Genomic DNA, 14,838 nt, shown 5'->3' with positions numbered 1-14,838 from the left:
ACACACACAGATAAAAGCCCCTCGTCCCCATTTTGCAGCCAGCGCGTAGACCTCCCACAGAATCTTTGATCCTGGGCTACTTAGTCCCAGCCTTCCCTAACAGCTGCACTAAGATTTGCCAGAGGAGCTACAGAAAAAAAGCCTTTGCCAGAGGCTCCAGGCTTCCAGCCAAAGCAAGGGGGATGTGCAAGCTCCTGATGGGTAAGGGAGGACCTGGCAGGGCCAGCTCTGGGAGCTGTGTGCTCAGGCTCAGCACGGAGGTGGAGGGCTGTCTTCTATAAGATCACTTTTCAGATTCTATTAACTTGCCACAAACTCTGTAAGAGGTCTTATAAAGTCAAACTCCACAGGACATGACCAGGCTAGTCCTACTAGTAATTACACACGGCTGTTCTCCAGTGTTGCTGGTTTATTTCTCCCTTCTCCTTTGAAGTTAGCTGTGAACATGACTTTGGCCAAAAGAATGTCACTTCCAGGTGCCAAGTCTCTAAAGGCTAGTGCTTGACCTTCAACTCTGCCTCTCTCTGATGGCTTCCCCCATCTGGGTCCCAGTGACTGCAGAGCACAGCCCCCTCTGACCTTTGTTGGACAAGGATTGAGAAAGAAATGACTGTCATTTGGAACCATTTCCATCTGGGGTCATCACACAGGGTAACCGAGCTCCCCCACCTGACAGAAGGCCTGAGCTCAGTGATTCCATGGCTTACACCAAGTAATTATATATGCTGTGCTGAACCCCAAACTTGGGCAGACAGAAAGGGAATCATTAAACATGGCAGCGTGACTTGAATGTGAGCAAAGGCTTTATTTCCAGAAATCTTTGAGTGGATCCCTAACAATGGGGAACTACACTTGGTGCAACTACAGTAAAAGTAAGTATCTTACCATCGACATCCAACCTGGAAATATGCTAGGTTTGACTGACCTTGGAAGAAAGGACAAGTGCTGTGAGCACCCAGTGTGAGTTAGGCTCCGTGCAAGAGCCAACGTGAACAATGTTCACCACAGTGCTGTGGGCTTCCGGGTGCAGACCAGGAACCCTGCGGATGGCTGTGGTAGCTATTCCAGGCCATTGCCTTCCCAGGACTCCACAAGCTTGAACTAGGAATGCAGGTGAGTTACCATCTGACCATCTCATGTACAGCTCGTCCCTTTTTTTACTGCATCAAACCTGACCCATGTTTGGCACCATCCACTTCATTCGACTACACAGGCCTCACAGCCAAGGCCCATCAGAGCTCCGCACATGCTGGCACCTCTCCTTGCAGTGGTACCAGGAAGTAGTCTCTTTATTGTGTGGAGAACAGAACACTGAACACCCATGGCCAAGTGAATCATACAGCCTTCACACAATTCTTCACTGAACCACCTCCCACAGCATCCTGTGAGGAAGGGAGGCAGTAGATCTGTTACAACTGTACGTCACTGCACTGAGCAGTGGAGACTACAGCAGAAACTGAGGAAGGCCCCATGCCCGTCACACTGAGTTACCGGTGTCCTCACAGATGGTTCTGTAGTCCAGTGAGCTAGAGCTCAGCACCTCTGGGCCACCTGGAGGAGTGCTCCTGGGCCACAGCAGTCTCCCCATAACACCTCCCTCCCGGTCTGTTCAGTACTGTCTGTTCCAGGGATGCCACCTGAATCTGTGTCTGAAGTCTGTGTTGTTCCCACAACATACTTAACTGTATCAACACACAAGGCAAGCTGAAATAACTGAGATCCACGTGATGGATTGAGACAGCCTGCCAGACCTGCCGTGGTCCCACAAGGTCTTCTAGACCCAGATGCTAGGACCACATCTTGTCACCACCAGCCTAGTGAGGATGTAAACTGATGCCATTGTCACAGATTCTTGTAACTGACTTCCTATCAACGTTCTTTATATCCAGAGTTCATCATTCCAGAATGTACAATTAATTCTAGAAGTTACCAAGCCTTTTGTGGGTGCTGGTAAGAACCAGCAGGACTAGCTTTTGAAGGATTCTTCTCTCCACAGTTAGAATACTTAATTCCTTTCCATAATGCTTTCTAAAAGAAAAGACCCCAAGCATAAAACTGCGACCCTTTGTTGAATTCAGAAGGAAAAAAGTACAGTACACTTTATTTTTGATGTAAAGAAGCCATATTTACATAATACATTCATATTTTTAGATATGTTATAGCTCTCCGTAGAAAACCATTCCATTAAAACAGCAATATGTGATCTGGATTCGATCTTTAAAGTATTAAGTCAAAATATTCTTATCAGGACTCCAATTTAATTTCACAGCTCATCCACAGAGGGGAAACTCTGAAGGGAAACAGGAATGAAGAGTGGGTGATGGAAAGAGAAAAATACACCTCTCCCACACTGGCAAGCCTCCACACATGGTCGATCCCCGACACACATCAGCTGGCACCACGGATAGTGGAGGGAGCAGTGCTGGGTGCCCTCTCCTTGCTCCCAGCCACTGTCTGAGAGCCTGATGGGCTCGGGGACACATTCTCCTGGGCCTTCAGAAAGTCACCCTGCACCCAGGCTGTGACTTCAGAGGCTGAGGACTAAGGACTCCTCTTCCCACCATCTCAACCCGGTCAGCAGATGGTTATGATCAACTTCGCAGTGTCCTTATTCCTCTGAGAAAGCCAGAGTTGACCACGAAACCACGAACTAAAACGGTCTCCCATCTTGAATCTGGTTGGCCACTTTTTCATCCTGGGTCTCCTCTTTGTCCTTTTCCCGTTCTTTGTTCCAGTCCTTCAGGCCCTCTGGAAGTGAAGTATCCTCATCCAAGCTGCCAGTGCCTTCTACAAATTCTTCATAGGTAGATTTTTCCACAAAAGGTCTGGGGCCCAAAAGTTCAACCATATCATTCTTATCTAATACTTCTTTTTCTAATAACAGAAGAGCAACCTGGAACATGAACAATTCCCATTAAATGCAATTACTTAGCAAAAGTCTTTGCAAAGCTAATGATTTTTAAATTTATAGCTAACCCCATTCCAAAACAGGATTTAAGCCTACCGAGAAAGATATAGACAAGTCCCAGGATTTTAGAGTAAAATATACAAACTGTTGGAAAACCAAATGTCTACCAGTAAGGGCGGGGCTAACTACATTTCAATACATTGACACAATGAACAATTATGCACCTGTAATGAAGAATCTGTTCTATAAACATCTTGGAGAGACATATTCAGTGAGAAAAGCATACATCCTGTATGGTATACTATATTTACCTTTAAAAGGAGAGAAATATATATCTTTCTATGTGCTTATATAAAAAAGTCTGGAAGGAAACGTGACAAAGTTATAAAAGTGGCTGCAAGTGCAAGTTGGGAGAAAGGGTAGAAATAGGGTAAGCAGAACGTTTAAAAAGTTAGTTGGAAAAAACAGACACACAAGGGCAGAGACACAAAAGGAAGCCAGGAAGGTTTATATGAAAACATGTACCTTGAAGTTCTAGTCGTTTCTATGTTTGAACCACAAATTGGACAGTATACATCTTAACAGGACACCAGGAAAGGGACACCTGACCACCTATGTGTATGGAGGTGAGGGAGGGTGTCAGGGGAGCAGGAGCGTGGTTATTAGAGCATCAGACCATCACACAAAGACAGCAAAGCAGGGTAAAAGTATCAACTGACTTCACAAAATAGATTTATTAGTTCCTGAGGTAACTCCCTACTTAGAAATTTGACTTATCTGTACTTTAAACCAGATGGCATGTTTTTAAGAGATGCCAAATAATCAAGCAATTTTATTCTGTTTTATCAATTTTTAAAAGCCTTATTATGGAAAACTGCAAATATGCACAAAAGCAGAAAATGACTAACAAATCCCCATGTAGGCACTATTGACAGTCCTCAACTTAGAGTCATCTACTCCCTAGATTACTCTGAAGAAAATCTCAACTGTCATATTTTTATCCATATATATTTTTGTGTATATTTCTAAGAGGGAAGAACTTAAAAACGTAACCAGGTTTTCTTCTTAAACCACTATTACTTCTCAATTTGCCTATTTTACAAAGTTGTGGGTAACCACTTACAGTGCAATAATGTATTTTATTTAACCCAATATACCAAATGCAGCATCATTTTTAAAAAAGATTTTCTTTATTTTAGAGAGAGAGTGTGAGAAAGTGAAGGGAGAGGAAGAAGGAGAAAGAATGTGAAGGAGACCTCCCATGGAGCCTGATGTGGGGTTCAATCTCACGACCCTCAGAGATCATGACCTGAGCCAAAATCAAGAGATGGACGCTAAACCAACTGAGCCATCCAGGTGTCCCCAAACATAGTATCATGTACTGTATACACGTACATTTTAGCATATAACGATATAAATAATATTGAGATATTTTACATTCTTTATTTCATACATCTTTAAAACCCAGTGTGCTTAAGGCACCCTTCAATTAGGAGCAGCCACATGCAAAAGCACAGGCTTGGTCTGAGGTTAACAGCAAGGACTCTGCAGACACTGGGCCCATACCCTGGTCTTGCTGCTTACCAACTGCATGACCTTAAGTAAAGGGACTTAACCCCTCCGTGTACTGGTTTCTTCTGTAAGAAGAAGAACCTCTCCTGAGGCTGCAGGGAGTTGGACAGAAGTTCATGCATCTAGGCAGTGCCTGGTACACAGGAGACAATGGGTGAAGCTAGCCAGTTACCCTTATTCTCCTAAAGCTTAACCCTTACGTATTATCTTGTCCCCAGAGAGTAAACGGAGGCCCAGAATGGAGGACACTAGTCCTAACAGCGAAGCCTCCAGCCACCTCTCCTTTTGATGGCTCTGTATCTCCTGGCTGACTCAACATTACTCCTCACAGATTTAATTTTCTCGAATGGACCAGATGGTACTTCTGAAGTCTGCAGTATCTCAAGATCCTCACTCCAGTGAACCAATTTCCCTTTCCCAAACATGCTTTTGTTACCACTAGCAGTATGTGCATTGTACATGCAGAAGGACAGATAACTGTGTGAGACTCCCTGGACCTGTCTGGCATCTGTGGTGTGCACGTGGCATCCTCCTCTTGAATCTGCACATGCACACTGTGCTCCTGCAGCCAGGGTCCTGAGTGAGCTCCTCCACTGTCTTCCACAACTGGCTATGAGATGGACCACCAACAGATCTGATCTCCAGCCTGGACCTCCTGTCCAAATTTCACTGCAAATGTCCAATGCCCATGTTCTCTTGGGTTCAAGAATGATTCCCTCCACCCCCAGCCCCCGCCATGTTTGCCACTAGGAGTCATCTCAAGGGCTTTCTTCTCGTTCAGTCTATGCTTTAACCAATAAATCTTGGTTTCTCAGATCTGCCTTTGCCCTACTTCCACTGCCAGCCCTAGCACCGTGTCAGGAATGTGAGACCTGCAGCAGCCTCTGAGCAGTCTCTGCCACTCCCCTGGGCTGGCACACTGCTGCCATACTCCCCTTCAAATGATGAACGTTACCATTTCAACACTCTAGAGAAGGTCAATCTTATTTCTAAAACGGTGTTTCTAAACTTTCTAGCTAGCTATTGAGAACCTGGGTACTGAAGGTCCCTCCACGCTGCCATCTGCTATGTTCCTCCTCTCCATGTTCACTGTAACTTGACTATCCTTCTACATAAAATCTAAGTTCTATCTTCTATACAAAGCCTTCCCCGACCACTCTGATCTTCCTTCCTCAGAGCTTCTGTGCATGCTTTGCAGTGTGCCGGACACCAGCTCACTCCACCTGCACTGGGGCACTTTTGTGAAGAGACAGCATGGATGCTTTTGGATCGCCTTACTGATGGAATGGTGTATCTTGGACTATTCTTTTATCTGTGTCAATCCCTCATAATTAAAGAGTTTATTGGATGCAAAAAATCCACTGAATTCAGAAGGAAACTCTCCCTTTGGAAGGTGCTATCATATGGAGAAAACAGAGCATGTTTATTCGCAAAAAGCTCATAATTAAGCCAAAGGTAATTTTCATGTGCCAATTCCCAATCTAGTTGGGCTAGCTTTTATTTGCCCTTTCATCACTACCTGCTTATTCCAGAGGTAAAAAATAAATAAATAAATAAAAAATAAATGGTAAATTACTGTCAGTCCACTGTGCTCCTTCCTGAGGAGGACAAGTAAAACACAGGGTAGGGAGGAGGGCTGACTCGATTGTGTATTTTGTGGTTATTAGCAGATTCAATTAATCCTGCACTCACATTGCTAAAAGCCACAAGAGCCAGGGCTGTGTCCTACTTTTGTTCACTACTGCACTCCTACCTCCTCACAGAGAGCACACACAGAATCAGAAAGAAGAAAGGAATCCAAGAGTTAGCCAGTTACAGGGAATGCTAAGGTCTACAAACCAACCCAAATAGTCAATCCGTCACTTTAACCATGTAGAGAATTACTGATACAACTAGCACCTACCTTCTCCACATCAGCTTTCTTCTCTGTGAGGAGAGCCACTGTTCTTTTATAAGCATCATTAATAAGGATTCGTACTTCATCATCTATCAGTCTGGCAGTGGCTTCACTGTAAGGCTTCTCTAAAACCATATCGCCCTGACGTGGGAGATCAAAGGAGATTTGCCCGACCTTTTCATTCATGCCAAACTGAACAATCTGAAAAAGAATATATGATTAGCGGTGGGCATCTGGTTTTGCGGACAAGCCGCCTTATAAAATGGCAGTAAGTCTTTATAATGGCATTAACTCTGCATGCTTCGCTGTAATACTACTCTTTAACCAGGCAAAACATACCTGGCAGCCTTGGATTGGCTTAGACAAGGTGCTCTGTATAGACAGGGGTGGCAATGGAGATAGTATTTTAAACTGGACTAGGGATACAAGACACGAAGCCCATGGACAACATCTGTGAGACCTGCAAGACACTTCTCCCTGCATGAGGGAAAGTAGAGAAGCAGGAAGAACCTGAGAGACCCAAGAGGATAAAACTCAAGCCTTCCAGGCTCTTCCTGAATAGGTCAGAGTGCCAACCTGAGAACAAGTGACCCTGGAAGGGAGTTTTGCCGTTTTCCTGTTCCTGAACCCACAGCCTCTAGCCTGGACCTTATGAGCCCCACAATACTAACAAAGCCCCACATTCAGAAGTTTCTGGAAGTAAAATCCAAACTGACAAGAGAGGGCCCAGATGAAAGCGAGAAGCAGGAACAGAGCCAAGAGAACTCAGAAAGCCATGTTTTTAAAATCTTCATGGAAACAACAGAAAAGGGAATTCTAAAGCTATAAAACTAAAAAAGCTGTCTTAACCTCCTCCCTCTTAAGAGGTCAGGAAAGCACATTTCATGTAAAATGGGTAATAGAAAAATGTCTAAGAAGTCATTATAAGAAAAAAGTAAGGAACAGAATAACATCTTCCTAGATGATGACAGTGCGATGGGAAGAAATCTATAAAAAGATGGAGCCTGTAACCTACTACTTCAAAAAAGCTAAAGGAAATCAGGAAAATGATAGAAAAATAAAAGAACAACTTAAAAATAAAAAAACCTTAAGGAAAAAGTTACATATAAAAGAAAATGCTATTTAAAAATGAACATTAAGCTACAAAGAACCCAAGAGCATGCAACCACAACAAATAATGCCCTGAGAAACAGAAGGTAATTGTTAAAAAAAAAAAGAAAAAAAGTCATTTAAAAATTAAAAATTCAAAGACTTGAAAAAAGTAACAGACCAGGAGAAGAGCTGACATATGGGTAACAGGAGTTCCCAAAGAAAGTCATTTACATGAGGTGCCCAGACAGCAAAACTATACTGTTTGGGGATGTATGCACCAGAGATACCCAAAGTCTGTGCAGGACAGTAACCAGTCAGGAGAGTGGCTGGTCCAGCAGGGAGGGAGGGGATCAAGAAGGGATGCTCTTAGGGACAGGCCAGGGTACAGGCAGTGTTGCACCATGGGATCACACAGGCTTATGATGGAACTTTTAAATTCTGCATACATGCTTTACAGACTCTCAGTATTACAGATATCCCTTGCCTTTTGAAAGTTCATGCTACACCACTTTGCTTTTATGAAAGACCTACAGCAGTACCTCCTTTTTCTAAACACAAGAAATTGAAAGTGGACCTTCCCTTCTATGAAAAAAGGTGAAAAGAGCACTCAGCATTTATTCTGAAGTGAGCAGAGGCAGCACACAACCCAAGCAGTGACTGGCACTGCCAGGCTCCATTAGCAAGATGTGATCTAAGGTATAAGTCTACCACAGGTTATTTTTGGGAATTGGGAACATTCACAAATTTTTCCATGTAAATGAACAGTGCTTCTTTGCTTTGAGCCATTTCAACTTCCAAAAGGATTCACAGGAATGCTCTACTTTCAGATAGTGGAGAAATCTGTAAACTTTAAATACTATTCTACCAAGAAAAAAAAAAAAAAGATTTCTTTTAAGAATTCTTACTTGAAAAGCATAAGCCAGTTAAACACAACAGTACTCTTTTAGAGCCAACCACAAATATCCATTACTCGTGCAAATTGAGAAAGCAAGGAAGAAAAACACTCCATTTCTATACTTACTTGAGCATATGCACTTTGAGTTACTTTTCTTAAGTCATCTTGAGCGCCAGTTGTAATTCTTCCAAAGAAGATTTCTTCCGACACCCGGCCACCCAGAGTCATGCACATCCTGTCCAAGAGCTGCTCTTTGGTGTACAGGTATTGTTCTTTGGGTAAATACTGAGCATAACCTAGTCCTTTGCCTCGCGGGATGATGGAGACCTGCGAGTAGAAAACATACAAAACATTGAGGATTCCACCACCAAATGGTGACCCTAATGTTTACCTATACATAGATAAGCTCGCCGATGAAAAATAAGCACAACAGCCTGGCAACCCTCCAGCCTTGGCAAGAGGAGATCTAGCAGGAGTTGACTGTTCAGGGGGTATTTTCTCTTACAATAACTTAGTATTTTCTTTTAGAATAACTTTACTTTAGGGTTCTAGAAAGTATTTCTTATCCTTTTATAAAACACAATTGAGATCATTCAGTCTTGATAAAAGGACAGCTGGTGAGTGAGGACTCCTGATCAAACATGGCCTAGATGCCATTCAACTTCACGAGCCCCAGCCACATCCTCCTTCACAGGACGAAGGGAAAGGCAGACCTAGATGCTCAGGAGCCTTCATTTTCTTTCCTAGTGCTTTTTGCCACTGAATAAATTCCTTAAAATTTTAAAAAATCAACTTTATTGAGGCACAGCTTATATTCAGTAAAAATACACCAATTTTTAATTGAACAATCCCATGAGTTTTGACAAACACAACCTCCTACCACAAGGATAGAAAGTCTTTTCTTTGTCCTGCAAAGTTCTATTGTATCCCTTTTCCGGTGAGTCTTATCTCCCCTCCTTTAACCTCCCCACCTTCCAGCTCCAGGCAGCTAGACATACACTACCAGTCCCTATGGATTAGTCACAATTTCTGGAACTCCATATAAATGGAATCATATAGTTATGTACTTTGTGTCTGCTCTCTTAACTCTTTCTGAGATTCATCCACACTGCTATATGTATTAATAGTTCATTCATTTTGACTGGTGCATAGCATCAGGGTTGTCTCCAGTTTACTGCTATTATGAATCTAGCAGTGTAGACATGTTTTTATTTCTCTTGGGTGATTATATAGAAGTGAGATTGTTTGGTTGTATGGAAGCATTTGTTTACCTTTATAAGAAACTGCCAAACTGTTTTTCAAAATGGTTACACTAAAAAAAAAACAACAACAACAACAACAAAAAAAAAACAAAAAAAACAAAATGGTTACACTATTTCACATTCCCAACAGCAAAGGATGAGAGCTCCAGCTAGAGTGACATTTCACCAATACTTAGGACAGACTTTTTAACTTTAACCATTTCAATGGTTATGCTGTGGTATTTTATTGTGGTTTAATTAGCACTTTCCTGATGACTAATGAAATTGAGTATCTCCATGTACTTAATATCCATTTGTATACCTTCAGATCTTTTGCCCATGATTTCACCGGGTTGCTTATTTTCAAGTTTTAAGAGTTTTTTTTTTATATATTCTAGATACAAGTCCTTTGTCATATATATACTGCAAGTTTTTTCAGACTATGTAGTTTGCCTTTGATTTCCTTGACAGTGTCTTTCAAAGACAAAAACATCTTCAACTTTGATGATATCCCATTTATCAACTTTTTCTTCTGTGGTTCATGTTTTTTGTGTACTAAAATATTTTATAGCCTACCGAAGGTTACAAAGATTTTGACCTATGTTTTCCTCTAAATGTTCATTGTTTTAGCTTTTACAATCTATTTCAAATTAATTTTTTACACACAATTTGAGAGCCAGTGTTAGCTTTTCCCCCCAAATGAACACTGAGTTGCCAGATCTATTTGTTGCAAGACAATCCTCCTCACCTTGAATTACTTTGGTACCTCTGTTAAAAATCAATTAATCAATTACGTGTGAGCGTACTTCTGGGCTCTATTCCATCCCATTGATCTGTTTAGTTCCTTTCACAATATTAGTCTTCATTACTGTAGCTATATACAAAGTCTTAAAATTGGGGGTATAACCCCCTTCAAACTTGTTTTGGCTGTTCTAGTTGACCTGTATTTTCATACAAACTTTAGATCTGCTTATCAATTTCTACAAAAAAAGTCTGCTATATTTACAACAGAGATTGTGCTGAAACTTCACAGAAATCTCGGTGATCATAACATTTCAGGGACAAGGCATATTTCTGTTTTTATTTAGGTCTTGTTTCATTCAGTATACATATCCTACAAGTACTTCAAGAAATGTATCCCTATATATTTCATGTTTTTGGATGCTGTTGTAAATAAAATTGAGTTTTTAAAAGTTTAATTTTCCAATTGTTTATTGCTAATATACAGAAATACAACCGATCTTTGTATACTGATCCTGAATTCTGTAACCTTGCTTATTTCACTTATCGGTTCTAGTGGCTTCTCTGTAGATTATCTAGGGTGTTTGGTTGGGTATGTATATATATATTATGTATGTATGTATATGTATATTTTTAAGTAAGCTCTACCCTAACACGGAACCTGAATTCATGACCCCAAGGTCAACAAGAGTGGTACACTCTACCAGTTGAGCCAACCAGGCACCCCTGTCTAGGCTGTTTTACATACACTTCAATGTTCTCTTCTCTGTGGTTCCCTTGCTTCAGGGGATTCCCCTCCACTGCCAGTGGTCCCCTGACACCGCAAGTCAGACTGATCCTTCCTGTTGTGTGTGCTGCACCAGTTTGGGGACCGCACCCAGTTGAAAAAGCAAAAATTTAACAATCTCACTTGCTGCACCCATCTTTCAGATTTCCCTTTGGCCTCTGCTTTCTTTCTTGCCAGGCTCTCTGGGGTGTCTCTGTGCAGGCATAGTGTAGTGGTCAGCCGGGAGCTGGGCAGTTTCTCCTGGGACTTGGGTCTCACTCCTCTGTAGCCTTCTTGCTTCCAGGATTCTGTTAAATTTCCAATGTCCTTCAAAATCCTAAATTCTCTCCTCTGCCGCCTCAATATGAGACCAGCTTTTTCACCACTGTGGCCGTGGAAAAGACCCTCAGGCAAGAAAGCCATGGACTCCCAATTCCAACCCACTTGTACCTACTGCTTTTCAAAAGAAAATTCTCCTCCAGTATTCGTCTGCTTTGGACAGTGGTCAGTCCCCTTAAATAGTTTTCTTTCCAAACTTTGTAACTTCTCTGCATAAGCTCTTCATCTCACCATCATTACCAGACATCACAGTCAATTTTATATATCTATCTTCCATGGGAATACAATTTTCTCCCTCAAATAGTTGCTCATACGATCAGTTGGCCTACTCACTGTTTGACAGAAACTGCTTTACCTTCAAGAGTGGGTCTGCATGTTCCAGATACCACCCGGCAACTGCATGCCCTGCCTCATGGTAAGCCACGGTCTTCTTCTCCTCGGGCTGCAGAACCTGGGTTTTTTTCTCTAACCCTGACAAAATAATAACAGAAAACCAAAACCACTGCCTCAGTGGCACTGACATAAAAAGACAGTTATACAATCTACACACTACCTTATCTAAAATGTGACTTAGAGACTAAGCTGCCTATGATAATCCAGAAATTCCCAACCAAGGTTAAGAGTAAAAGCAAAGAACCAACTCCAAAATACCCCAGCTACTTGCAAAATGTATTCACTACCCCTAGACCCACTTTTCCCCTAACTCACCCACTCTTTTAAGCCATATATCTTGTTTTGGGAACCAAAAATGCAAAATAAAATTTGGCACGTAGGTCAATTTAAAACATAAAAGTCAGAGAAAGCAAAGAGGTCTGGAATGATCTGTTTGACACAGGTACTTGGAATAATGAAGTGCTGGGTAAACAAAGAGGCAGTCTGGTACACAGACAACAGGCAGTCTATTCCTGATAGAAGGCAAATGAGAGGAAGAATGGAGCTAGCTAAAGATCTGAAAGTACCCAGTCAGCGAGTCAGCTAGGCCAATGCTGCAGCACCCGGCATACTAATCAACTGGCCCTGGGGGTTCCAAGAGCCAGTAGTGAGGCAGACATGAGAAAACTAATCCAACAGACCACCTTGTGTGGGGCCTATGTGTTGACTACACAGCTGGGGGACCCCTCATCCAAGTACAAGTTTTCTGTAGCCTAGATCTAGGAGGATACTAAACCTCCTTCACATCTTTGTACCACAGAAACAAACTACAAAGTTTGTACTGATACAGATCATCACACTGTGACAAGTCATTAAGTTTTCAAGGTAAGGCATCTGAATTTCTCAAATGACAACATATTAATGAGCCTGAAAGATTGAAAAAGGAATGCTATGTTCCCAAAGACATAATCCAAGACAGTGATAACAGAGCTGCAAGGGTGGAGATTTAAGAAGGTGAATTATAAGGCAGCCCTCGTGGCTCAGCGGTTTAGTGCTGCCTTTGGCCCAGGGTGTGATCCTGGAGACCCAGGATCGAGTCCCACATCGGGCCCCCTGCATGGAGCCTGCTTCTCCCTCTGCCTGTGTCTCTGCCTCTCTCTCTGTGTCTCTCATGAATAAATAAATAAAATCTTAAAAAAAAAAAAAAAAAAAAAGGTGAGTTACAAGCAATAAGCAGTTCTTGCTTATGTGAGACAACAAGGACCCTGCCCCCCTCCGCCGGTTTATCCCTGGAATTTTTCATTTTCCCAGTAAGCTTACTACGGAACAAGTGCTCCTGACTGGTTTCCAGTAGCTGAGCTGTGAGCAGGTAATTATGGACCTCAGGAGGGCCCCTACTGGCCCTGCCACTCTGAGCTCTTTCATACTGAGAACGGACTCTTCCCCCACCTAAAGGGTACAGACACACAGCTTTCACCTCCCTCTACAGTGAACTGTTTTAACTCCACTTACAACTCTAAACTTAGATTTTTCTTTCAGTAACAAATTTCTAGAATAAGTAGTCTCTTCATTCACTCAGTGGTTATTTTTGTAGCCCCTAACCCAGGTTAAATACATCGTCATACTAGCCTCTAGATCCTCACTGAAATCTCCATTAATCTGGCTTTGTATTATCTACTCAATTGCAACTGTCATGTCAGAAGTCACCAAAAACAATCCCGTTGCCAAATCTAAAGTCCTCCTCCTCCATCCATGTCCTATATCACTTGATTCTGCTGACAAGGGCTTTATAAACGTAACTTTGCCCTTGTCTCTCATCTCTTGCAACCTCCTGGGTTTCCTTTAATGGCATCTATTTCTTGTCTTGCTGCTGCACCTTCTGGGCCTGTGGCACTCTGCTGGCTCACTCTTTTCCTCTCTGCTACCAAATGCAGGCAGTGTTTACTGTGTGGGCCCTTCCCTCTGAGCCCTCTCACCCACCTCCACACCATGGGAACCGGAGCCTGTGGCACCTTGCTGCTGCAGAGTTCCATGTGGACAGCCTGCCCCGCCTCAAATTCTGCACATCTTATCAGCCAAACCAGCTGCCTCTGGAAGCACCTCATTCTTCCCATGGTCTATAAGGCTGTCCTATTTTTGCCTATCACCACTGGAACTACTTATGCTAAAACCCAGTATCTCATTTAATGATTACAAGGTTCTCTGCCTTCAGATGCTTCCCTCTTCTTCAAAGTCAGATTCCTTTTATTAAAATATCACTGACTGGGCCACCTGGGTGGCTCAGTCGGTTAAGTGTCTGCCTAGGTGTCTGGCTCAGGTCATGATCCCAAGTCCTGGCATCAAGCCTCACATCAGGCTCTCTGCTCAGTGGGGAGCCTGCCCCTCCCTCCCACTTGTACTAAGTAAACAAAATCTTTTTAAAAATAATAAAATATCACTGATTATCATGCTACTCAATAGCTCAGGAAAAAACCCACGTTACTTCAATACCAGCCACAGTACAACAGTTTAAAAAGCCCTAGAGCTTAACATTCAAGGCTTTCTAAAATTTAGACTTAAAAAACAATTATTTCTAGCTTTGCCTTACTTCCCAAAGGAAATTCGAGTCTGACTGGTTTACTTTCCCTCCCTAAGACATAGGGTGTAACCAAACCACCTTCTGTTCCTGCCACTCTAATACCAACCTCCTCTTTCAACTGAACCTGGTTTAAATCCTGCCTCTTCTGTAGAGCCCTGCCTGACTACAGAGTCCTTTCTTTCTTTGAATGCACAAGTTCTGAAATTACTTATTATCTTTTTAATGGGTATTAAATTATAAAGTGCCTAGAAAGCAAGAAAAACATGTTATGTGTATTCCCGACTGTGCTTGTGAGGTGAGCATTTCCGGGCTAAAGAGTTGTTACACCTGTTTATCCATCACCTATACTTAGCAAGACAGCACATTTAACTCAGGCAATACGATTTTTTGGAAACAGGAAGGTTGTGAGAATTTTCAAAACACTAGACTGGTATAAT

The 14,838-nt window shown here is 42.3% G+C and overlaps 1 protein-coding gene across 1 annotated transcript in view; it reads right to left on the bottom strand.

Annotated features, from left to right (window-relative positions):
- Positions 1-2,064: 2,064 nt before the first annotated feature.
- AFG3L2 (AFG3 like matrix AAA peptidase subunit 2) overlaps positions 2,065-14,838 on the bottom strand; it is a 38,729-nt gene continuing 25,955 nt past the window's right edge. Inside the window, exons 14-17 of the mRNA XM_026005982.2 lie at positions 11,807-11,922; positions 8,491-8,691; positions 6,384-6,578; positions 2,065-2,893 (exon numbers count right to left, since the gene is read on the bottom strand). Of these exons, the coding sequence (XP_025861767.1) occupies positions 2,651-2,893; positions 6,384-6,578; positions 8,491-8,691; positions 11,807-11,922 (755 nt within the window). The 3' untranslated portion in view covers positions 2,065-2,650. The remainder of the gene's footprint in view (positions 2,894-6,383; positions 6,579-8,490; positions 8,692-11,806; positions 11,923-14,838) is intronic.

This window comes from Vulpes vulpes, chromosome 13, assembly GCF_048418805.1.
Source record: "Vulpes vulpes isolate BD-2025 chromosome 13, VulVul3, whole genome shotgun sequence".
Lineage (NCBI taxonomy): Eukaryota > Metazoa > Chordata > Mammalia > Carnivora > Canidae > Vulpes > Vulpes vulpes.
This window is presented reverse-complemented; position numbering and strand designations above follow the sequence as displayed.